The sequence below is a fragment of the Haemorhous mexicanus genome, chromosome 1 (genome assembly GCF_027477595.1).
Source record: "Haemorhous mexicanus isolate bHaeMex1 chromosome 1, bHaeMex1.pri, whole genome shotgun sequence".
Lineage (NCBI taxonomy): Eukaryota > Metazoa > Chordata > Aves > Passeriformes > Fringillidae > Haemorhous > Haemorhous mexicanus.
The window spans coordinates 94,060,712-94,085,790 of NC_082341.1; the positions used below are offsets into that span (position 1 = coordinate 94,060,712).

The following is a 25,079-nucleotide window of genomic DNA, read 5'->3' on the forward strand; positions in this document are numbered from 1 at the left end:
CTCTTCAGCAACCTAATGTCAGTTTATCAACTCTGAATGGCAATTTCCGCTTGGTAAATTAAAGCTGTTTTGCAGTCTGTTTCACTATATTTGCCATTCAGGGTAGTAAAATGGGTCTGTGAAAAGTGTTTTTCCTCTAAACAATTTATGATTTTCATTTAATTTAATTTATCCACTGATATTTTAGGTGGATGCTAATATGAGTATTCAGATTTTGCAGCTTTTTCATTCAACATGTAGCTGGAATTGCACCGGATTAAGCTCCTTTTCATGTAAGCCAACAGCAAACCCAGGTTCTAAAGATACAGGCTTTACAAACCCTTAGGAATTGAGTAATACTACGCAAATGGACACTGCAAAGCAACTTTCTGGATCTACCCAGGACAGACATTTGCTGGAGAGCAGACAGAGCAATCTCGCAGAAGCATGATCACTTACAAAGCCAACTTACCTTGCATTTATGAGGTACTGTGCTAAGCTGATGTTTGCAGGGGATCCTGTGATTGTAACTTGTCGTTCTGCGGAGCCTTCTGTGGCATTAGCAATCTTGATCTGCGCTCCTGACATCTGCCTGATTTCATTTATCTTACTGCCTTGTCTGCCAATAATGCAGCCTATTAACTGGAGCGGGACAAAGACTGAGATTAGTGCCACAGACACAAGCAAAAACCACTTAACTGCAATCTGTAGTATTGCTAAAAAGATGGTTATGAGCAGCTCAGTAGCAAAACAAAAAGATTCTTGCTCTGCTGTTTGGAAGGAATCTCTAGTGCAGTCTAGTGTCTCTATGGTCATATGCCTCTAGATCCAGTTTTGCTGCTACATGGTTAAGTCAGAATCTTATTTCTGGTGTTTCACCATCTCCATGGCAGAAAACGACAGTGTGCTGTGATGTTGAGAAAACCAAACCATTTGCCAGTGGCAGCAGCAAGGCAAGAGCAGCAGCTGGAAGTCAGGCTGACCATCCACAGCTGCTGTATGTGGCTCTGCACCTTTCCAGAGTGCTGACAGCCCTACATCTCCCTGGGTACACGTGGTTCTTGCTTGGAGAGGTACTGTACATTAAAGTCAGTGGGATTTACAGCTCTCTGACTGCAGGTAGAAGCAGGCATAGGAAGATACTGAAATTTGTCTGCCTTCCTTTACAGAAACTTACCAAAACTGTTATTTTGTGAATAGAACAGAGCCTGAGCTCTGTGTATGCGTGCATGTGTGTCCCAGGGTGCTTCTCCTCCAGCATGGAGAGCCCCGAGGAGCAAGTGGGCACAGAGCCAGCAGCTGAGGCTGAGATGTTTTGGTTTCTGTAAGGGTGAGGAGGGGGGGTTTTGTTCTGTGTTAAGGAAGGATGGGTGCTGAGAAGCTCAGCCATGGCCAGAATGAGTAGAAAACAGAAACTTTGTTCTACAGGTCTGTTGATGCTGGGATAACGTTGCCAGTTTTGCAGGATATGCCAAGATACAGAGACTGCCCTTCCCTTCCCACTCTTCCTGCTGCTTCAGGCCCTGAGGTTACCCATTGTGGTACCGTAGTACTTGGAGTAACTGGTCAGAAACACATTCACGTTGTCCAACATGTTTTATCAACAGAAGAAAAACCTCCCAACGCAATCCTTGCTACACACTCAGGGACAAACAGAAAGCCAAAGTGGATACCCAGGTAGCTGAAACAAAGACCAAGTTTTGACGAGCACAAAAGGAGCAACCACGAGGGGGGAAAAATGGGGTGGCAGGAAACGCACACAGGATTTCCCATCCTGTTACAACAGGAGGGCCTTGCTGAGCTCCCTGTCCTTATCCCAGGGAATCTCTCTGAGTGTGTGACTACATGCCAGTGCAAAGGATTGGTGTGTGCTTCACCAGGAAGCCTCTGGCCTGTCTGTGTGCACACCAATGTGCCCGCACTGGCTACCTGTGGGCAGCACAGGGATTCCTAAGCCTCTTCTTCTGATGCCTCAGTCTCACTGGCCTCCATGGTCTTCAGGGAGTGAAGCTGGTGCAAGAGAGGAGAGCACCAGAGCAGGCACCTGCTGGGGTCACTCAGCAAGCTGCCACTTGTAGGTGCTGTGGGTCTTCAGTGATGCCCAGCCTGTCACCCAGCTGGGTCAGTGCAAAGAATGTGCCATCTCCTAGCTGAGTTTGAGTTAGGTAGTGAGGATTCAGTCCACACTGGTCAAGGACACTGGTGATGATGGTGTCTGGAAGAGAGGTTTGGTAGCCTTTGGCCTGAAGCTCTCCAAAGTCACCCCTCATTGCTGTGACAACAGGATGCTTGGACACCCTCTTTAAGCTGTGACATGGCCTGCGGCTCATGCAGAAGAGTCAACTCCATCTGCCATGCAGGAAGGATAGTAGTGCTGAGGGCTTGGGCTCTCTCTGGGATGCCTTTCTCATTACATGTTACTTACACTGAAATTTGAGCAGTATCTGAGTATTCAAGAGCTGATGTGTTCTAGAAGAAGTTCAAGGGACATTTAGTTATGGGCATTTCGTTTTACATAAAGAGCCCTGCCTGAGATGCCTTGCTCTGAGATGGAGTCATGACAAACTGCATCCAAACACCTCTGGCCCATTTGAGAGAGGAGCCAAACCTACCACAGACTATACCAAGCCTGCTATACACTGTAGTCTAATACTGTATTTACTAATAAATATAATCATCAGTGGCACAGGGTCCTGTTGAAGGCCTGTCACTTGTGGTGTCCCCCAAGGTTCAATACTGGACACAGTGTTAACTTGTTCATCAATGACTCAGATGAAGGGGAAGAGTTCTGCTCAGCAAGTTCCCTGATGACACAAAGCTGGGAGGAGAGGGTGATACCCCAGAGGGCTGTGCAGCCCTTCAGAGGGTACCTTGACAGGGTGGAGATGGGCAGAGGGGAACTGTCTGAAATTCAACAAATGTAGGAGCTGACCTGCTGGAAAGCAGCTCTGTGGTGAAGGACCTGGGGGTCTTGGGGGACAACAAGCTGTCCATGACCCAGCAGTGTTCCCCTGGGGCCGAGAAGGACAATGAGGAGCATTAGGAATAAATAACACTGCCCAGATCAAGTGAAGCCATCCTGCCCCTTACTCAGCCCTGGTGAGGCCAGGTCTGGAGTGCTGTGTCCAGTTCTGGGCTACTCTGGACAAGAGAGACACAGAGCTCCTGGAGCAGGTCCAGTGCAGGGCCACAAAGATGAGTAAAGGACTGAAGCACCTCTCTTATGAGGAAAGGGTGAGGGAACTCAGCCTGTTCAGCCTTGAGAAGAGACAACTTAGAGGGGACCTCATGAATATCAGAATCTGAAGGGAGGGTGCCAAGAGGGGGGATCCAGGCTTTTCTTGGTGGTGCTGAGCAATAGGACAAGAGGCAATCAATAGGCAAAAACTGATGCACAGGGAGTTCCACCTGGATGTGAGGAAGAACTTTTTCACTGTGTGGATGACCAAGCACTGGGACAGGTTGTCCAGAGTGGTTGTGGAGTCTCCCTCACTGAAGATGTTCATGAGCCATCTGGACGCAATCCTGTGCCATGTGCTCTAAGATGACCCTGCTGGAGCAGGGAGGCTGGAGCAGATGGCCCTGTGGTCCCTGCAACCTGACCCATTCTGTGATTCACCCACTCTACAAATAGTTGTATTTTAAGGATCTATAATATACACATATGTACATACACACACAGTATGTACATGTATATGGATAGATATTTTGACTCTCTCAAGACTTGGCTGGAAGAGCTCACATCAGATGAGCATCAAGCCCGGTAGTCTGTCTCTGACTGTGGCAGTAGCCCACACTTACAAGAAAAAAAAAAGGTAAAACCAATGTGAGGTATAAAATAAAATTTCTGCTGGTATTTCAAATTCCCTCCTAAGGCTTACAAACCACCTGAGCAGTAGCTGCTATCTCTGCCTTTATGCTCCATAGTCAATCTGCCTTTTTGAACCTGTTTCTCCTTTTGCTCTCCAAGGGCCATGGCAGTGACTTGCAGAGCTTGCTGATGTGTTAAGTATCACCATTTGTTTGTGCTGCCGAAAATTTAAGCTGATGTACTCTCCTTGATCTGTGAGCATCAAGTAAAAATGGTTCCCTTTCCACTTTCTCTACACCACTTCTGTCTGTCTTCCTCAACCTCAACATACCTCATTTCTCCTTGTGCCAAAAAAACTCCAAACAAGCCAACCCTAAAACACATGTTCTGCTTTTTGCCTTTTTCTAGCTTTACTCTGTTCTTTGATAAAGTTCTGCTGGCACAAACAGAAATAGAACTGAGTCAGGAGTCTGGACTCTTAAAGGCTGGGATTCGAAGGTCTCCTATAATTCCTTCCACCTCCAAATTACTGATGCTGATAGTTTCTCCCAATATGCTATGGCATGTCTGGTTCAGCTACCTCTCTTCCATTATTTTATTTTCCCCATAATGCTAAATATAAATGCTTTACATATATATATATATATATATATATATATATATATATATAATTTTTCCTGTAATGCTGAAGCACTGATAGAGTGTAATAAAAGAGTTCAATGCTGCAGAGCATCGACTGCCACAGGAAATGGCATGGAGATTTTAAACACTGGTGAAAAAGAATCAGTTTCCTTTCTTATAACATAGTGCTTGTAAAAAGGGCCAAGAATTAGCCTCTGCTACTTGGTATCTGCTGTCAGGAGTAGAGGGCTTGACAGGTACTCATGGTTCCCCCTAGTTCCCTGCTGCCAACACAGCCAGTCCATTTGCTTTGGCAAAGCCTCTGCATTAGCTGAGCAAGCAGGTGCTCGTAATGAATGAGACTCTTCAATCTCTTTTCAGAAAGATACAGGCTGAAACTCTTAGTTTCAGGCTTGGGTTGGTCTGTTTTGTGTTTTTTAACTAGAAGGTCTGGGGTGGAGTACTCTATAGGGGGAAATATCTCCTGAGGCAGATTATAGTTCTTTACAAACTTGCAGCAGGGCCTGGAAAAAGATGCCTAAATACTCTGTATCTCTTAAGAACAAAACAATAATAATGTTAACCAATTGCCTTGCCACAACAATGCAAAATCTGGACCATAATAATTGCACAGACTTTGCAATAAGCCATATAGAAAACTGAGAAAATGTGGGCTGCTCTGAGAACATTTTCGACATGTGGATCCCACATCACTGGCAGGGAAGTGTTTGAGCTACCATAGGGAAATCAAGGCAATTCTTCAAGTCCGTCTTGGATGGATTGACGCTTCTGTTTCCATGGAGTGGTGATCAGATTTACAGCTGCCTTAAAATGTTCTTGGTGCTTTCTGTGGGGTAAATGGCTTTCCTGTTGCTTGTCCCTGCCTCTCCCACACATATGCAAAATATGCCTAATTTTTATGAGATGGATTTTTAAATTATTATTGGTCTGTTCATTTATTCTCAATGGATTTTTTTGGGTATTGAATTACAAAATCTTAAGACATCTGTTATCTACACCCAACGGTGCCATCTCTTCTTTCTTTTAAGGACCTGTTTATGCCACTTTATTCTGGGATTTAGGTGAAACACACTTATACCATATAACTTGAGCATCAGTGGAAAGACAGACAAGATGCCAGCCAGAAAAGAAATGCAATCAAATGCCCCTGTAAGAGACTTTGATGATCAAAATGAGATACTATAAAGACCAAGGTGACTTCTGAGATGGACTGGGAGAAGTGCTCTCTTTGTTCTCTTTTTGGAGTTACACAGAAGTTATGAAAAAACCTAGACAAGCAAATCTTCTGAATTCATTATCTGGAGAGGAAGCCTCAGCTTTTAGCATGTGAAAAATAACTTTCTGTAAATTTTTTTGTTCTCCAGTATCTCTTTGTTATTGAGCAACAGGTTAATTGCAATTGTCAGCATATTGTATGAAGAAGGCAGCATGATGTTTTTACAGAGATTATTAATAACAGAAAAATAAATTTCTGTCACTGCCTAAATGCCAGAGGGAATGAGGAAAATTTATTTTAATACGAAGCAGTGCAATTTGTAAAAGGGTATTAATATCTATTTGCTGTAGACTAGGCTGAACTCTCATCTCCTTATTGTCTTTATATCTGATTTTGCTCAATCATGTTCTTACTGAGGTATGCTTATCATTATCTTGGTCTTTAAAAGTATATAAAAATATGTAGCACGTGTAGCTATACACTGATTTCTCTGGTAGCTGCAAGGCATGTGGGTATTTGCAAGTCTCATGGTGTTTTCATGTGTGCTGGACTTTTACACAGAAAAGCACAAATGATAAGAAAGCTGTGGAACTCGTGCAGCACAGGGGATCCCTGGAGCTGGAGCAGGCAGGGGACAAACCCTGGGCAGCTTCAGGGTTGCATTGCAGCTCTGTGCCAGGGCCTGCAGCTTCCTTCACCTTCAGCCAGATAAACAATCCCTGTGCCACGCTGACAGCCTGCCCATCAGAACTGGGACTAGGAGATGCTTATTGGGAAAGCAAAGTCAAATTGCCCACGCAAGTTTTGCTGCCCAGCTGCTGCTGCCTCTCCCACCCTGACCTCCCTCCACACACAGCAGCTGATTGATGGTGCCTGTACCTTCCCACCCTGCTCATTCACTGCCTCATTTCTCTCTGTCTCCCTCATATCCTCATTTCCCTATGAATCATTAAGGTTGTAAAAGACCTCTAACATCATGGAGCCCAATGATTAACCCAGCACCATCATTTCACTCCTAAACCAAGTCCTCAAGTGCCACAGTCACAATGTCCATTTGAACACTTCCAGATGTCCTTTTGAACACTTCCAAGGATGGTGATTCCACCACTTCCCTGGGCAGCCCGTTCCAATGTCTGAGCACCCCTCCAGTGAAGACATTTCTCCTAATATCCTAAACCTCCTCTGGTGCAACATCCTAAGACCACTTCCTCTTTTCCTATCATTCACTTGGGAGAAGAGAACAACCTCCACCCACCTACAGTCTCCTTTCAAGTAGTTACAGAGAACAATAAGGTCCCTTCTAAGCCTCCTCTCTTCAGGCTAAACAACCCCAGCTCCATCAGCAGCTCCTCATGGGACTTGTGCTCAGACCCTTCATCAGCTTCACTGCCCTTCTCTGGACTTGCTCCAGCACCTCAATGTCTTTCCTGAACTGTGGGGCCCAAAATTGCACACAGCATTTGAGGTGCAGCTTCACCAGAGCCAAGCACAGGGGGACATTCACTGCCCTGGTCCTGCTGGTCACACCACTGCTGACAAAAACAAATACATTTTTAGCACTGGGCTGCCTGGAGAGCAGCCCTAGAGCAGCTGTGATGGGGACATGGGACACCAGTATGCATGGTCACCCTGGGAGACCCCAGGGAAGGCACCTGTGAAATTCCCAAGCAGCTCCTGCAACCCAACAGGACAAGAGCCAATTCTTCCCTCTGCTCTGCAGCCCCGGGTATGCACACACAGACAGGAGCACACAGAGCTCAGGTGGGCAGCACAGACCTCTTGGTCCTCTAATGCACACCTTGACACATTACACACATCAGAACTCCCTCTCACCACCTGGAGAACTCCTGCAGGCTCCTCCTAAGCCTTACCCCAGTTTGGCCTTGGCTTTGCTCCTTTAGCAGCAACAGCAAGACACACACTGCGGAGCCAGAAAAACCTTCTATGAGAATCATCAGGCAAATTCATGGTTTCTGTTCATGGACAGTACTGAGCTGGGGCATTTCACACTGCATGGATGAGAAACTGATGGTTTTTAAAAATTTTGTATGGCACTACAGGACCCAGGACCAACTTTCTCCCTCCCTTTCTCTGCCATGAACCCCAAAAGAAGGTAAGTCAGAAGAGTAACCTTGGATTTACAACTCTGATGGCAAGAACAACATTTGTCTGAAAGAGAAATTAGGAAACTTGTGCTGTAAGGATAAAGAAGATGCTCCTAAAAAATTCTTAACTTAATTTGAATTTGGTTGCAAAGCAGGACCTGATAAATCAGCAGGAAATTTTTTACGTAACAGACAACTTAATGAATCACAGCACTCACACCTCCACTTTGTGGTTCTGCATCTTTTTTTTACTGTAAATCATTGCCACTGAGTTTAATAGGGCTTGCACAATATTGTAAGTATCTCTTAAGTACTATAATTTCTATTTGTGATCCCACTCCTGCTTCAAAGCTTTTTTTACTGGAGGGGAATCCTTCCATTTTCCAAGTAACTCATATGTAATGAAAATGGAAAAAAGACCCCAGCCCTGTCTGCAATGAAATCAAATTATAGGGGAAGGCATTTTTATGTGATGCCCAGCATATCAGTTGGGCATTTTGATCTGTTTTTAAGATTCAGCACCGTGTTGCTCATGGATACTGGGCCTGTTGATCACAACCAACCCAGAGCTGCTGGAGCAGGAGTGTTCCTAGCCCTTGTTTTTTAAAGAAACCCTTATACTGCACCTTTACACTTCCAAAGTAGCTTTTTGGCTCAGGAAAAATTCCATCTTGCGTAAATGTGGGATTCAGTGGAGATGGGCACGGAGGACTCCAGCCCAACACACAGCACACAGGGCTGCACATTCTTCCACCCCCTTTGGCCCCTCTGCTGAGACCACCCATGCCAGTGCCACCTGAGAGATGAGTTTTGGGAGCCCAGGCTTTCCTGAAGCCAGTGAAGCCCCGTGGCACTGTCACCAGGGGGCACGAGAGGGGACAGTCACTCCTGCTGCTGCCATCCAGCATTTCACCAACCCCTCACGCCCCTCCCCACAGACTGAGTGCTGCACAGTTTGTTCTGGGGCTGGTGTTTACAGATCAGCCAAAGGTCAGAGGTGTCCCCTCTGGTGGCAGAGGAGCGAGAGAAGAGAAAGAGATACGGACTATTGGTCCACTTACATCATTGGGAATAGTAAGTTCATGGGAACTGGTTGGAGTAGTGGCATCCAGTCCTATTCAGGGGACAGAGGGAAAATGTTACGCCAGCTGTTTGCAAGAAGGGCAAGACACAACAAATGAAATTTTAGAGAAGGAAACATACAGAAAGGAGAGGAAAAAAAAAAAAGGAGCAAAGAAAAATAGAGAACTGATAGTGAAACAGAAAAGAAAGCAAAGGATGCAAAACTCAGAGGGCTGGGCTAATTTTAAATGAGTCTTATTTTAATTAACCTTTAACCCATCAAAGCAACAAATGTCACAGGGCAGATTCCACAGGGTCATCATAAAAAGCTTCTAGAAAATGAAGAGTTTCCTCTAAAAATAAGTGTCCGAAGCTTGTTCTAAACACATCAATTGAGAAATTAATGTATGGCTGAAATTGGACCTGTCTACTAGGAATTCTAGAATACGGAAAATTAAAGTAGATGTCAAATGAACAATTAGCTGAACAAAATACATGTTTATGAAAAATTACAAAAAAATTTAAAATAAGGACAAAGAAATTAACCTAAGAAAATCTGGAAATTATATGTGGGATTAGTTGCTAAAGAAATGTTGGGGAGGGTAATTTTGAAAGGGCAATGGAGACAGTACTCTAAGCTGCATACATTTGTTTGTAATTTGGGTGGACAAAAGGAAAATGCTCAGGAAAAATGGAATTACTGTTCTAACACACAGTAACATTACAGAAATGTACATCTCACAAATATAACCAGGAAAAGATTAAGGAGCAGGATGTTAATGACAAGAATAAGGAAAACACAAAGCTAGGAAAAGCCATTTAGTATTACTTGTAGGTATTTTATCAGATATATCACAAAGAAACAAAATTATGATTTGATGTCATGAATCTTTATCTTATTTTCTCTTTTTTTGGTGTTTATTGTATAATCCGTAAAGATATGCCAAAAATAGTAATTTCTAACTAGAATATACAAAAAATAAATATTCTATTAAAAAGTGACTAATTTTATTTGTTTGTATTCAATTATGAATTGCACAAGCTTATTTCACACTGAGTATCAAGTAGTCAAGTTGCTCACAGGATTTGTGATGTATGTGATAAAATGTTATTTGCCATACAAAGCATGTACCAGCACAGATGCACTTCTGTGAAGTTTTTAGATGCCAAGCATGTGTGTTGTGAAGCACAGTAAAAATGTTCATTTGCAGGCTTAAGTGACTTTACACTCTTCAATTAAGAATTCAACCTCAGCTTTACTAAGTAGGGAGCAAATTTTTACGTCCTTAACTAAATTTCCATTGCATTTTGTAGCTATATCTGCGTTATCTAGTAGGAAGTGAGGCACTTGTCCCAGCAGTGATGATTACAGATGCTCTCAAGACTTTGGGCTCTACAAGAATTCAACTTTCAGCAATGCCATGGTTTCTTTAATTGGTGTTTCTGTGCCATGAGCACAAACTGTTTTCCCATGCTTGCTTCTCTCTGATCCATGTCAACAAAGCATGGACAAGAAGCATGCTCAAGCACTTCCCTCAGAACCAACTGGTACATGCTGTATGGTCCACAATAACTTTGCTAGGACTGAACAGAAGAAACTCAGGGTTTTTAGCCAAGGGCACAAATGAAGCAGTTGTGATTAATAAAAGTAACAAACAAAGCACGTTTTAGTAATGATGAAAGGAACTGTAACAGAGGTATGGGAGGGAAGAAGAGAAATTAATGTGTAAAAACAGAAGGATTGCTGGTCATTGACCACATTTATTATTAAAATGATGTAATGACCACGGGAAACAAAGCTGTTAAAAAGAAGGACATCCCCAGGGGGTCATGGGTACGTACCAGGGAAACCAGGGGTGGTCTGCCCAAGGGGAGTAAAGGGGGGATGCTGCATAGCCAACTGGTGAAGCTTGGTCAACTGCAGGGCAGGATGGGAAATTAGAACTAACCAATCAAATGGAATTATTTCAGAGCAGAGAAACCATCTTACGTGTTCTAAAACTGGATTAATTAAAATTATATTGAAAAATAAAAGGTTTAATCATTAATTCTAATCTACCGTAGAGAAAAAAAAAAACCAAACTGGTTATAAATGACATCTCTACTGTTATTACATGTAATGGCTATTGTTAATATTCACTAATTACTTTGGAATTACATATTAAAAGAACTCAAATATATCACATGCAAAAAGATCAAGATAACTGTCATTTGTTCCTGGGCCATTGTACTTTCTAGCAATTATTACACAAGGTAAGAGATGTAGCTGGACTAACACTTGGCTATAGACCATGTTGGTCAGGAAAGGTGTCCTTAGGCCATGTCTTTATTGCTAACTGTAGAAAGCAAATGCTGCCCAGAACAAATAAGAGGGAGAGGAACAAAAAGGGAATAATTTACATGTGCTGGACTCACGTCTGGATGAGGGATGGCATACTGCCCCTGAATCGTGAACGCCTGGGAACAACAAGCACAGTTAAGACACAGGTTAGTCAGGTGGGACAAGCAGCATTCCTGCTCTCATCACAAAAGCTTTTCATGCCCCCCCCCCCAGCAAATGCCACCTGTGTTGCTTTCCACACTGAGTGCGGTTTAATTTTCTTGTGCTGCTTGATAACCCTCGGCACGGTACAGAAAGGTCTCTGTCAGGCTGCCCATGTACCCCTTGCAAGCAGAGAACCCCAAGTGCCACTGCTGAGCTCTGAGGCTCCTGGCCCTCAGGAGCTCTCCATAGTCCAGCTCTGTCTGCCAGCAGCAGAGCTGAGGACACTGAGAGGGTCAAGGAGCACAGGGGGGTGGCCAGTGACACCAAGGCACCTAGGGAGATGCTGATGCCAGAGCAGCAAGAGGCACAGTGAGGAGGGGACAGGCCTGCTCAGGGGATGCCCTGCCCTGTCCTCCAGCTCCTGACTGCCACCTGCGTGCAGGGCCACTTGCCAGCCAGCTCTGAGCCACCTCATCTGACAGCCACAGATACCTCATGGAGCACCTCATGGAGTTCAGGCCCAGGTTGCCGTGCCAGAGGGTAGCTGAGCCTGTGTGCTGATGGCAACCTGTCCTGCAGTGCCTGGGCACAGGGCCAGCAGGCCAGTTTGGAGACAGGAGCATCATGGAGACCCCCAGCATGGTGGGTGGTCTTATCTCCCACAACAAGCCAGATATCCTCTCTCCAAATCCAGCCACTCTGCACCACAGAAGCAGTGCAAGGGATGTAGTTTCTGGCATCATTTCTGGCAGTACTAGGGTGAGGTGTGGGGGAAAAAAGCACATGAGTGAGGAGGGATATGGTGGCATGCCTGGCACCAGTTAGCACAGCCCTTGTCTCTCCTGCTGGTCCTGTTCAACTCTCTGCTGTGGCCTACAAAAAAAAAAAACTACAGAGAGTTTATGATTTTCTATTATGTATGAAAGGAATGGCATGTCAGAAAAAAATTAATGTGCATGTGCTTAGACAGGCAGGAAAGCAGAAGGACAAATTATAACATAAATATTTGTAGTGGGAGAATTATAAACAGCAACAGAGCTGATTAGCTTAGTTTGCAAAATGCTTATTTGACAAAAGGCCTCTTAGAAAGTAATGAATCCTCTGCAAATCATAAAACAATTCATTTAATGGAGTTCAGATATTAAAACCTTTAATGTCTCAACTGCATGATGCACATTTCTGTAGCAGAATTTCCCTTCTGGAGAAGAAACATTTAATTTAGTTTTTAAATTAGTTATAAAGCCAGGCCATAATCTGGAAAACATTATGCACATGAGCAGTTATGCACAGGGAGAAAAATGTGTGTACCCGGCTCAATGGGAGGCTCATGGGCAAATATGCATGTGCATCTATAGGGGGTGTGCATCACTGATGAGTTATATATCACAAAAAAAGGTTCCATTCCACAAAAACAAGTGATCACTGTCATCAGGGGGTCTAAAGGAAACATGTATTCAAGCAAGTGAAACTTGTTTAAAAGTTTCACCAAATGAGGACAACCTCAGTGGGAAGAGGTGGCGGGTGGGGGGGCTGCTCTGTGCTCAGCCAGCAGCTTCAGGGAGGTTACAGCTGGGTCTGTGAGCAAACAGTGGGTTTGGAAACCATGCTTTGGTGTCTGAGCCTCTGTGCCGGGTCACAAGCGCCTTTTCTGGTCTCAGCTCTACTTCAGACCCAGCTGAGAGAACATATTTACATCCTGTTTTCCAAGCAGTGGTCTGCAAACCAGGAAGAACCCATCACAAAAAAGTCACCAGCAAACCTAATAGAAGCCACCCCTTCCCTCATCATCCTGCTCCCTCAAACTTCCATGTGTACATAGGAAGTAACAAAACCAATGAACATTCAGTGCTCAGACCAGGTTTACTTGTAGTTTACAGGAAGTCCATGAAAACCATCACACCAGAATGGACATGATGGGCCTTGAATTTTCTTCCCCAGTGAAAAAAAAAACAAACAAAAAGAAAAACCCTCTTCCACCAAAAAAAAAAAAAAAAAAAAAACACCTGAGAAAGAAAGGTTTTAATTTCTTAGGCTACCAAAAGGTCATTTGATTGATTTAGCTTGACAAAACAGTCTCTGTCTGCTTTAGCCCTTGTCAGGGGAACCGTGTGTTTTTGGGGCTGAGGGCTGGGGCTTGCTGAGCTCAAGCCTGAGTAGAGGCTACTGAGACATCTGTCCTGTAATGTTCCACTGAGCACACGGGCTATGGATCTGCTTCCATCACAGTCAAGGACAACTTCCCTACTGATGCAAGTAGCAGCAGGGATGACCTGGTCTGCACATCTCCCTCAATTTAAACCATCATAATGGTGAGAGACATAAAGCAAAGCTGCACCCTCTGAGTACCCATTTAAACACCAGTGTAGCACACAGGGTAGAAAATTCCAATATAACCATTGCACATGCTAAATAACAATAGGGAAAGAGCAGGGCAGTGTTCAGTTTCCTTTTACTTTTGCTGCACAATGCAGTATCAAAGAAGCACAAGAGAATTAAAAACAATACTTAGAGTGGAAGAACCCAGACTTCTTAAGGAAAACTAGAGATTATATTTTCTAATATTATTTATTTTACTAAGTGTTAAACAAAAAAATCCTTTCAAGATAGCCATGATATAATTTAGAATAGAAAAATGACTTCTGATAGCTTAGCTAAAATGTTGAATGGAACTAACAGTGCTAATAAAATTTTATTTTTGGTATTAATTTCCACTTATGAAACCTGGTTAAAGTGGCTTTCCATACTGGTGTCCAAACACACCTTAAGCATTTTCTTAAAAATTCTGCTTAGTAAGAGCACACAGAAATTCAAAGCACACAGACAGTGTCTGCCTCTTACACTCTTTCTCACATCTATAAGGTTGCATTAGTAAAATGAGGACACTTTTTTAACTGATAAAACTGAAGATGACAAGAGCTATTAGACCTGAAAATAGGATACTTTCAATTATTTATACAAACTGCTCAGCACCCTCTAGCAAACAGGTTCAATGCTTTTGAGCAATCATATACAGTCTTTGAAGGCAGTGGTAATTACAACACTGACAGAATGGGCTGCTGCATATATATATATACACACATGTTTCCTAAAGGACAGCACTGCAGTGTAAACTTACACATATGGAGTAAATTATTCTGAACTTTCAGTCATAGACCAGTTTCTGGCACGTTATTTTACATTTCAATTCAGCTTTGGTCACTAAGGAAGCAGATTTCTTATTTTGATGACAACAAGTAACAGAAGTAGGCTCAAACATGATGAAAGCTTACAACATCCAGATTACAAAAATCTGGATATACATCAGAACAAATCATTAGAAAACAGAAAGTAAAACTGAGACAAAAAAAAAAGCAGAGACAGTCAAGGGCTGTCAGAAGCATTTTGGCATATGCTTCAGAGGTGTGTGCTCTTGTGCAAGAGCTTCCTTCACACCTGCAGATTGTGGTGGCATAGGTTGTCACACCAACAACGCCAGCAGCACCTTGGGGACTCAGCCCCACCAGGAACTCCATGTCCAGCTTCTCATATGATCCCCAAGTTGCCTAAGGTGGGACACAGTCCGTGCCATCAGCCCACACCCTGTGACAGGGTGATGACCTCCAATGGGCTGATGGGGTGGGAGGGGGGCCCTGCTTGCAGATGTTCCACCGTGCAGGTAATTGGGTAATTGCTTAAAAAGAGATCTTGGCATCACCTTGGGGAAAACATCTGGTTGGGTGCGGGTGCCTTGCTGCCAGAGGGGCTTTGCATATGTTAATCCTGAGTAGAGAGATCTCTGCCTTCCTCTGGGCTGAGTTTATGGGGTCGATTTCCCCTTGAGTCAGGCAGGGCTTGCAGCATCTCACTCCTCCCCCACTACACAGGTCCCCTTGTGACCCTCCCATGGTGTTTTTAGGGTATTTATCAGCTCTGTTCATCACTGGCTCTTCAGTGAAAGCTGCATTCACCCTGCAATGGATGATGGCAGAACATTCCTGCTATGCCTCGGTCACACACTGCAGACCCATTTCAGACATTACTAAAATACAAAGAAGAACCAATTGCAAGTGGGTTTTTAAAGGCAGATGAGATACACCCTGAATGATACAGCTTAAGGTAAAGGAGGAATCATCAACTTCTTTACATAAAAAAGAAACAGGAACACAGTTCTTGTGTTATCAACCAGGCTGTTCCACACCATGGCTGGGAAGGTCTACACTTCCACCTAAGTAGTTGCAGCCTCCTCAGAATTCCATTGCTACTTGATCCCGAGGAACTACAAGCAGTGGAAATTATGAGTGTGTAAATCCTTACTGCAAAAAGCACTATTTGGTCCCAAAAAGTATGAAAACTATGACAGAAAAATTACACTTTTCATTAGCAGAAATGTTCTGCTGTTTCATCATCTCTGAAAATTCACAAAACTGCCAATACTGCAAGTGAAGCTGCAAGTGAAGGAAAAAAAAAAAAACCCAACCACTACAATAAGCAGGGCTGCCCCACTCAATGAGTTCCTGATCTGGACACCTCTCAATCTGCAGAAGGGAAAACCTTTCTTAATTACAGAAGTCAATGTTAAACCTTGGTAAAATACCAGGTCAAAACAATTTTGCGTAAAGTTTGCAATGCAGTGTTCTCCTGTCCTGCAAACTGCAAGCACACACAGTAGACAAAGCACATCAATACTATACCAGGCAAGAAAGAGTAAAAGTTGAAAACTAACAGGCGCTGGCTGAGGCTGGGCCAGGACGGTGTGGTTTCCAGCTGAAGCCAAAATGGTGTCTGCTCTTACCTGGCCACCTGCAAAAATGATAGGTGCAGAGGCAGGTTTGGGACGGTAGGGGATGGTGGCACCTTTGGGTGGGGACTGCAGACAAAAACACAAAGCGGTCAAAATGTAAAACGAAGCAGAGCTTGTATTAAAAAGATGTGTCTTTTTATAAATATTGGTCACCTCAGACAACAAGGCATGCAGGTAACCCAGCCCAGCCCACCCTGCCCACCACCCCGTCAGACCAGAAATATGCTAGAGGCCTCCTGTCTGGGCTTCAAGGGAGGAGCTGAGGACCTGAGTGCATGGCCAAACCAGGCAATGGTGTCACCCGTGGTTTCATTGCTGCCACTGTCAGATGAAGCTATGAAGCTTCATTAAGCATGTCAAGGCATTTCAGGAAACATGGGCCCAATTTTGAAAATGGTTGATGGCTTGGAAATTATGGGCATTTTCAGCAAGGGTTAAAAGGCCCAGATTTTTATATAAATTTATTTTGTGTATCACTTAATCTAAGGGCTAAAAAACTGCCATCAACATGAAACTTACTGGTCTGATGCAATGACCTGACCCTAAGGAAGCAAAAAGTCCTGGCTGGTCAGAATTATTTCTATTTGAAACAAGACCTGGATGTTTTCTGCCTTATTCTACATCAGAATAAAATGTGTTTCTTTCAGAAAGACTGCAGCTCTGTTCTGGACCTGGCTGTTGTTTGACAATGTCATTACAGCCCTTGACTGCTAAACCTTGCTGCAAGAGGCTCTCAAACACCAGGAAAAGCCGAGTTTAACAGAGCCTCTGGAAATCCCTGGCACAGGAAGGACAGGCAGCACCCCAGGGGAACCCATGGCAATTGACAATTATTAATTTTGTGTTTGAGCATCTCCTGAGTGAGAAGGGACACGCAGGGTGCCGGCTCACCTCCAGCATCACCACGCAGATCTGCTTCACGCACTGGATGATGGCGTCGGGAGTGCCGGATATGGTCACCGCGCGCTCCGTCGAGTTGGGCAGCATGTCCCCGGCCACCTGCACCTGGGCTCCTGTGGACTTCAGCAGAGACACAGCAAAGACACTGTCACTGCCATGCAGGCAATGGCACCTCTCCAGTCTTTCACTGAGACAATGGAGGGGAGACACCTCTAAACTTTTTCTCCTTTCTTTGCTGGATGTGCTGGAGCATGTTTGGAAACTCCTGGACATGGATTTGGCTGTTGAAGCCAGTTTGCCAACACTATCACCCCGGGGAGGTTAGTCCTCAGTAGCTGAGACCTGAACTCTGGGAGAAGCATTTTAACCCTCTCAAAGACTGACAGTTGCAATGCTGACTAAAAAGTGAAAAGGGTGAAATGAAGTGCTCTTCAATACTAAAAAAGTAAGAAAAAAACCCCTCCAATAATTGAAGAAGCTCAGCTAATCAAATGAGTCACTCTTTAATCTACTGAAAAATGCCTCTTTGATCTACTGATGGCTGACTTGTGTCTCTTGTTGAAATTCAGGCTTCCTTATGTCTTAAGGTACAGAAGCACTTCTAAATCATAATTACTGTATTACTGTTGATTAAATTAACTTTTAGCTCATTAATGAAACCAAGAAAGTAATGAGCCACTTTGGGGGTTTTTTTTGCACTGATTTTAAATTTCATCTTGGCACTAGTGTGTTTTATTAAAAAAAAAAAAAAAAGAAAAAGGAGGCCCAAACAATCCTTGACATTATTACACGAACACAGAAGACCTTTACAGTCAACTGAGAAAAACCCAGGCATTTGATATTGAATATGCTCTTTAACATATTGCACAAAAGATCTATTCCTGAGTGTTATTGCAATGCAGCATTTGGGCTTTAAAGTACAAGTATTTTCTTTAACCATTGACTTTGTATCAGCCAGCAAGGAGTTAATTTGTTTTCCTGCTAGTTATACACAACATGTGTTATTCTTCTTTCCAAAAACTGATTAATGTACTGATTCCATCTTCTGTTCACTAGTGCTATTTAAGGCCAAAGTATCAATTCCATGCACCATAACAGACTTTGGAATTTCACTGTTATTTGAAAAATCTCTCATGCTTTTACTTTCTTTTTTTTCATTATCTTATCTCAAAAATAGTACTGCAACCCTACATGCTGTTTCTGGGTGCATGACTGAATGCAAAAGACCCCTCCTTTTGCAACTGCTCAGTGTGTTGTGTGATGATGAAATTAGACCACATCTTGGTCTGGATGCTCCTTGATTTCCCCCTCTTTCCTGGTATTTGCTTTTTAATGTACATTCCTGGGTATCTGTACATCCAGCACAAGACTGCCAAGTACCAGAGTCGCTTATGCATTTACTCCCAGTGCTAATCTTGTTTATTCTCTGACTTTGGTCATTTATCAGTAGCAAAAAACAAGTAATATTTTGTCCATTATCCTTATGCTTAGGAAGATGTGCAGTGTGACTTCTTGCTACATTAACCTTATCAAAACACCTATTTGGCCAAAAACTTTCCTTTTTCTTTCTTGTACCAGACTACAGCAATTGCTTCTGAAACTATGATCACCAGGATAAAATCACTTCAGTCACTTAATTTACCCAACAGACCAATCTCACCTGTAAAAACCTATGTCCTGGGCACATTCCCACAGTGCTCTGAGGGAAGTTACTAATATTTTTAATATAAAATCCAAAGTATGGACAGTTGTAAAACCTAGAGCTAAGAAATCACTAGCACACAGTTCACAGTCATGCCTGCTTCTATTTTAACACAACTAAGAAATCAACTTAAAAGCTCCTTAAAACCTACCATCTTGGATCCACATTTTACATTAAAAAAACAGAGTTTCAACTTCATAGAACCTGTCAAAAGCCTTTTGTTTTTACATAGGCAAATTAAAAAAATTGATCAACATGTTATCTTAGCATTCAAACTTCATCCCATGTTGGAATGAATTCGAACTTAGAAGGAGTACTGTCACTTCCTCCAGAATAACAATCCATTTTTCTGAAATGTCCTATTCAGATTTTCTCTATATAACTAAGCATGTACCTGATTTTCTTGTATGAGTGATTACAAACACCAGATCCTTGGCTTGGCAAGTGCTGCATTGTTAACAGTCATGCATGGAAGAGTCAAAACAGGCACTGTATGGTACTTTTTGCATTTTTTGGTTAGACAAAAAGGCGTTTCCTAGCACACTGAATTAATACCTCTAGCTAAAGTCTGGACTAAAAATAAATTCTGCATGTGTTTGGAATGGATCAAATCAGGTCACCTGTGGCCCAGTGACATTAGGGAGAAACAGAAGGAGCATGAAAATCACACTTTTCTAGAAAGTAGATCTACTAGCCTGGAATCCCCAGTGCTGCTTGGGCTTTTCTCTGACTGTACGGCTGGTAACTAATTTGGAAATGGCTGCAACTCTTTGACTTGGGGTCCCCTAAATATTGCTGGGCAGGGGTCTGTGCTGGAAAAGAAACTTGAGGAGCCATTTGTCACTGTTGCTTTGCTTAATTGTGCATGAAAGACTTTATACACTGTAAAGCTGTTTCTCTATTTCACACGTGGTCTTTAGTGTCACGAAAAGTTCAAGTGCAGCTGTGCTGGACCCTCTGCTTCTCTCAGACCAAGGTTTTTCCAGGTTTTTTAGTCGACACATGCTCATGTTGGTGTGATCAGTAAGGTGCAGTGGGTGATGCTGGCAGGGCACACTGCAGTAGGATGCTGAGCTAGCCACTGTCCCCAGCACACATCCCAAGACTTACCTCCCTGATTTCTTTGATTTTGGAACCTCCTTTTCCTATGAGGGATCCACACTGACTTGCTGGGACCACGAGCCGCAGTGTTACGGGCGGCTTGCTTGTCACCGAGCTGTTTGTCATCGAAGCGTTGATGTCCTGTAATCACAGTGTCAGTGAGCATTAGTGGGGGATTTGTCACTCCTGGTGAGCACTGCAGGGCTCAGAGCAAATGCCCAGGCTGTCTGTGGAGACCTGGGGAGTGTGCAACCAGCATGGCTGGCTTTTGTGGTAAGGAAAACCCACCACAGCTCTGCTGGTGATACACTGTAAGCATGAAGCCGCTTGCGCCAGAGGGACCCTTCAGATGTCTGGCATTGCAAGATCCATGCTGTGGGACCAGAGGGCAGTACTAGGAGGAGGAGGTGGTGTCTGCCATGAAACCAGCCAAAACAGATGGAAAAGCCAAGAGGCTTTTGGATTCACAGGTTCCAAAACCTGTTTCAGTCTGTTTTGGTCTCTTTTCCATCACCTCAGTTAGTAAATTTATACTGTGTAATACGTCTCTACATTTCACATCTCTTCCCAGATTGGATTCGAAGGAAAATGGTTAGAAAGAGGAATGACAAAGAACATGTGCATAATCTGAAGCAGAGAAAACCAGATGATTTTGATAAGTCTTCTGCCACCCTCCAGATTTAATTTCTCTCTTGTAGCAGGTCCATAAATATTTGTAGCACTACACAATTTCTAAAACCGTTTCCTTCACGGTAATGTAACAAAAGTAGAAAAAATTCAGCAGAACAGCAATTGCCTGTGTCCAGGTAATGAAACACATCTATGTATCCCACTGTCCGATGAGACTACATTACACACTCCCATAAGCACTTATTTTAAATAAATTTTGTTTGTTCAAAATCTTGTAGGCCAGACAAAACAATCCCTCTAAAGACTTCATCACAGAGGACAAGATAAAGCTTATCTTCCCACTGATCAGTGGGATGCTTTGAAGGAACTTAGGATGAAAAAATAAAAAGCCATAAGCTGCACTGCAGCTGCTTAACAACTCAGGGGAATTTCAGAGAGTTTTGGTAACACTAGCTATGAGCTGAGAAGACTCATCTGTGAGGTGGCATGGCACAGCTATTACACTCTCCACATGAATGTTACCAAAGATTAGGACGGGAATGAGAAAACATGCATTTCCTATTAAGTCACTTATGATGCAACAAGAGCTCCATCAGACAGAACTGATGTGATTTTCTATGCTTATAAAGACTATCACTTTAACAAAAAACAAAAAAGAAAAACACAAAAAAATCCAATCAACCAATCAACCAACCAACCACCCCACCAACCAATAAAAAGTGCCTATATTATGCAATCGGGACTCCAAATTACAAAAAAAACAATCAACAACAAAACTACTCAGCACTTCAAGCAACTCTGCACATCTCACTGAACCAGTGAGGGAACCTGGTGATACCAGCACTGATTCCTAAGGTATGTCCCCAGTTTTGATGGCAGCATTCTTCCATCAAAGAAAAGGCTTGGTATGACCTTAATTACCTCAAAAAAGAAGAAAATAAAATCTCGAATGGAACAAGGCATTGTTGCATGTGACAAGACTGCTACCAAATCTACTAAAATCCTCTACCATCTACCAAATCCTCTGCCAGCCAGTAGTAACTCATATTCTGTTTAGTGGCTGTGTCAATGAGAGACTGCAATCCAAAATAAAGCCAGAGGGATAACAGATTTTTGCAGCACCCATGTATCTGAGATAAAGTCATGCCAATTTTTCAGCTGGAAGATGCCATCTCACTGTACCATTGGTTGTATCAGGCGGAGGCACATGTAGGTGAATAATCCTCTTCAGCCACACAGCACAAAACTTAATCATGTCTCCTACTTCCATATCATATGCAGCCTGACCTCAAAGCCTTCACTGAAATTTCTGCCTTCAAAAGCACTTTGCAGGAACTGGAAGCCACTGCTCTCTTTATTTTGTCCTCCCTATTTAAGAAAAGCAACATCTAAACATGGGGGCTCAGCAGCATGGAGTGCATACAGGAATTATTCCAGCTTAAAAACATGACAAAGGAGAAATAAGCAGAAAAAAATCCCCCTCAGAACTGCAGCTTCCAAGTAGGGATGGCTCAGGACTTTCTCACAGAACAGTCGTCTTTCAAACTGGGAGACTCCTATTTATTTAAGTTCTAACTTTTTGTGACATTGCATCCATTTCTTCAGGGCTCTGGCAGACACTTCAGCTGGACCTTGCATGGCTTTCTCCATGCTTGGTGGGCTGCTCCTCAGCCAAGACAGGCTAACTGGGAGCCTGGAAGTGCTGAAAAGCCAGCAGAAGCTCTTGGCATCCCCAGGTCATAGCACATAAGGCTTCCCAAGACAAACTGACCTGGCAGCTGAGAATTCTACCAAACCTCCAAGGAGAAAAAAATATACCAAAATCCTTCTTTTCTGGTTTCAAAGGAGATGTTAAACTGTCCAATTTCCACAGCAGAGGATTCTGTGAGGTGGCTCCTCCCTTGGAAATGACACCAAATGACTGATCACAGTTGTACTGGCAAGAATTCATGTTTGTCAGAAAGGTATCCCCCTAACTGCTTTTAACACCTTCCTTTTCTCTTCTACTTCCTAGAGCCAAACAAGCGCTTCATAGATGTTTAAAGAGGAACAAGGATTCCAAAATTCCTTTTCTTACTCATCTGGAGAAGGTCTGACTACTGAGCTGTGCCTGCTGGTTACTCCAGCGCTTAAGTATCATGTGCTTTCAGAGGATTATGCAGGCTCAGAAGGAAAGCTAGAGCTGGCCCACTCACCAGAGAAGTTACAGCTGTGTTTCTTGGGTCTCAGCCTCCAACCCAAAAGGGACTGTGCTAAAATGTCCCCTCTTGCAGTTCCAGGGGTCTGCCTGGGTTAGTGTCATTTTCTAACAACTCTCTTTCTCCCCTGCAGTGAACACTTTAGGAATTCATGTAAATACCTACTTATCTTGTAAATTCATCATAAGACTCCTAGAAAAGCACTTCCATTAGGAAGGTTGTCAAAGCAGAGTTATATAAGGGTACAGAACAACCACAAGACAAACCCAGCCTTTCTCAATTTTTTATCTCTCTGACATATTTTGAAATTTTTACTAACTTTACAAAAGCATTCCAGGACTTCCTACACCTGCTTATCTCTAGGTATACAGATGTAAGGGGGAAATTAAGGGTCCAAGGTCTTCATGTGGGCATGTATGACAAATACCAAAACAATTCCCCAAAGAAGCAGTCTCACACATGCATCTTTTTTCTTCTGCTTCAACATAGCTGCAATAACCAGAGCTGGTCTGAATATTTTAAATGACTGAAGCAAAAATATATGCATGAAAAGTAGCACTTGGTAGCTAGCCAATTTGTAATTTTTGAAAGAGCCCTTTATTTTGCCTCCAGAGTGTTACGGTTACCTCATTTTATTGGCAGGAAGATTTATAGGAAACCTAACTGATTATATATATAATGTATTATATATACAATATGTATTATATACACATGTTTCTTTACTGTTGTTCTTTTCAATATACCACAAACTAATTATGTTAAAAACTAAATACAGATATTTCAGAACAGTACTTGATCTGCAGAGATTGCCAATACTCCTTTGCTAATGCTCATATGAAGAGCCCAGGCTACCCTCTAAAACCTGCAAGCGCAAATAAGTGCAAAATCCAGCCAGATGCCTGAATTTCAGCTTTCCTTGCCTATTGCTACCTACAGCACTTTCAAAGACTACATCGCGTTGGGTGGTGGGCTGGGGATCTGATGCCGTGCAGTGTTTGATGTTTGCATGAAAAATGCAGCATTATTTCTACTGGGTACTCATTTTGGTGGGAACTGGCAGGGATTATCTGTGCTAATGATTCTCTTAGCATTTTACAGGAAAAGGAACATGGTTTTCCTGTAGAGAGCAGAGACACTGCTCTCTCCAGGATTCTCTGGACTGGAGGACATGGCACTGTGCACCGACCTACCTCTTAAACTAGAAGAAACAGGGATTGGTCCATGATGGGTAGGAGATGAAGAGGAGAAAGAGATGACAATAGGAGGTTTTGAAATTGGGTTAGATAGAATTACTTGTGGTTCTGCAGACTTAAACCTCAAAATCATTATTATTTCATTAATAACTGGCAAAAACCTCCCCAAGCATTCTTATAAAATGTGCCATGCCACAAAAGGAAGAAATTTTATCAACATACTGAAAGTTTGGAGTATCATGCAGGAAGGTCTGGAAACCCATGAAGGATTGAAGAAATATAAATGGGATTAACACCTGCAGTATTAAAAAAAGTCATTTGTCTGGAGCCTGACAGGAATGTTTGCCAAGACTGAAGAGGTGGAAACTCCTCAGCAGGAGCTGAGGGGAACACCCACCAGGCAAAGCAGGGGTATGTGCAAAGAATTAAACTGGTAGGAGGTGAGGCATTTCCATCAGTGGCAGGGATATGACAGCGCTATAAGTAGGACAGGGGACTGTTAATGCTGTTAGATAAGCCTTTGTGGAACTTCATTTGCAACCTGTCCACAATTAACACAGACATTCAAGATAAAATGTAACTGGAAAAAGGTGGAAAGGGACTACTAGAATCATGAGAGGGGTGGGGAATGCATCCGCTGAAAGACTGTGCTTGGATCTCTCTCTCTGGCAAAAGCAAAGGTGTGTGGGGATAAAATCAGTTTCTAAATATATATCTAGAAAGAGAATCCTCAGGGATGGAAAGGCAAGAATTATCTAAACTAATGATCAGTGCTGGCATAGAAACAAAGCTGCATGAACTGTTCATGAATAAAGTCAGGTGAGGAGCGGAAAGAAGGTGTCTAATTATCAGAGACCTGAAGTTGTGGACCCAGTATCAGGAAATATTAAAAATCTAACTAGCTTTTGATCATGCTGTGAAGCCACAAGTCCAAGCCATACAGTTGATTCTAGCAGACAACTGCATCTGGTGGCTTATGAGCTCTCTTCTAGTTGTGTTGCTCTAAATTTGAGCATTTGCCATGTGTAAATGACGGCACAAGTTGACAATTCTCAGCAATTCCACCATCTCCCTGTGCTATGAGGAGATGTGGAGACTAACCTTGCTGCCTTGCAGAAATGAGAACTCTTAAAGGGATTAACGTCCCTCTATTTTAATCTGTTCTGGAGAGACCCTGCCCTTTGCTTCAGCTGCAGGTGACTCAGTCTACCTGTCTGCAAGCTCTTCCATTAGGAGAAGGGGAATTGCTTCCTGCAGGGGCATCTGCCTCTCCAG

At 43.1% G+C, this 25,079-nt stretch overlaps 1 protein-coding gene across 18 annotated transcripts in view; it reads right to left on the reverse strand.

The window, feature by feature from the left end:
• Positions 1–25,079, reverse strand: part of LOC132332309 (poly(rC)-binding protein 3-like) — a 497,066-nt gene that overhangs the window by 19,483 nt on the left and 452,504 nt on the right. For 12 of the 18 annotated variants that reach the window (XM_059856569.1, XM_059856579.1, XM_059856495.1 and 9 more), the window contains 7 exons: positions 19,793–19,924; positions 16,972–17,100; positions 16,003–16,146; positions 11,216–11,272; positions 10,658–10,733; positions 8,815–8,867; positions 452–621 (listed from right to left, as the gene is read on the reverse strand). In XM_059856569.1, the coding sequence (XP_059712552.1) occupies positions 452–621; positions 8,815–8,867; positions 10,658–10,733; positions 11,216–11,272; positions 16,003–16,146; positions 16,972–17,100; positions 19,793–19,924 (761 nt within the window). The remainder of the gene's footprint in view (positions 1–451; positions 622–8,814; positions 8,868–10,657; positions 10,734–11,215; positions 11,273–16,002; positions 16,147–16,971; positions 17,101–19,792; positions 19,925–25,079) is intronic. The other 6 variants (XM_059856587.1, XM_059856527.1, XM_059856598.1 and 3 more) reach the window with 5 other exon arrangements.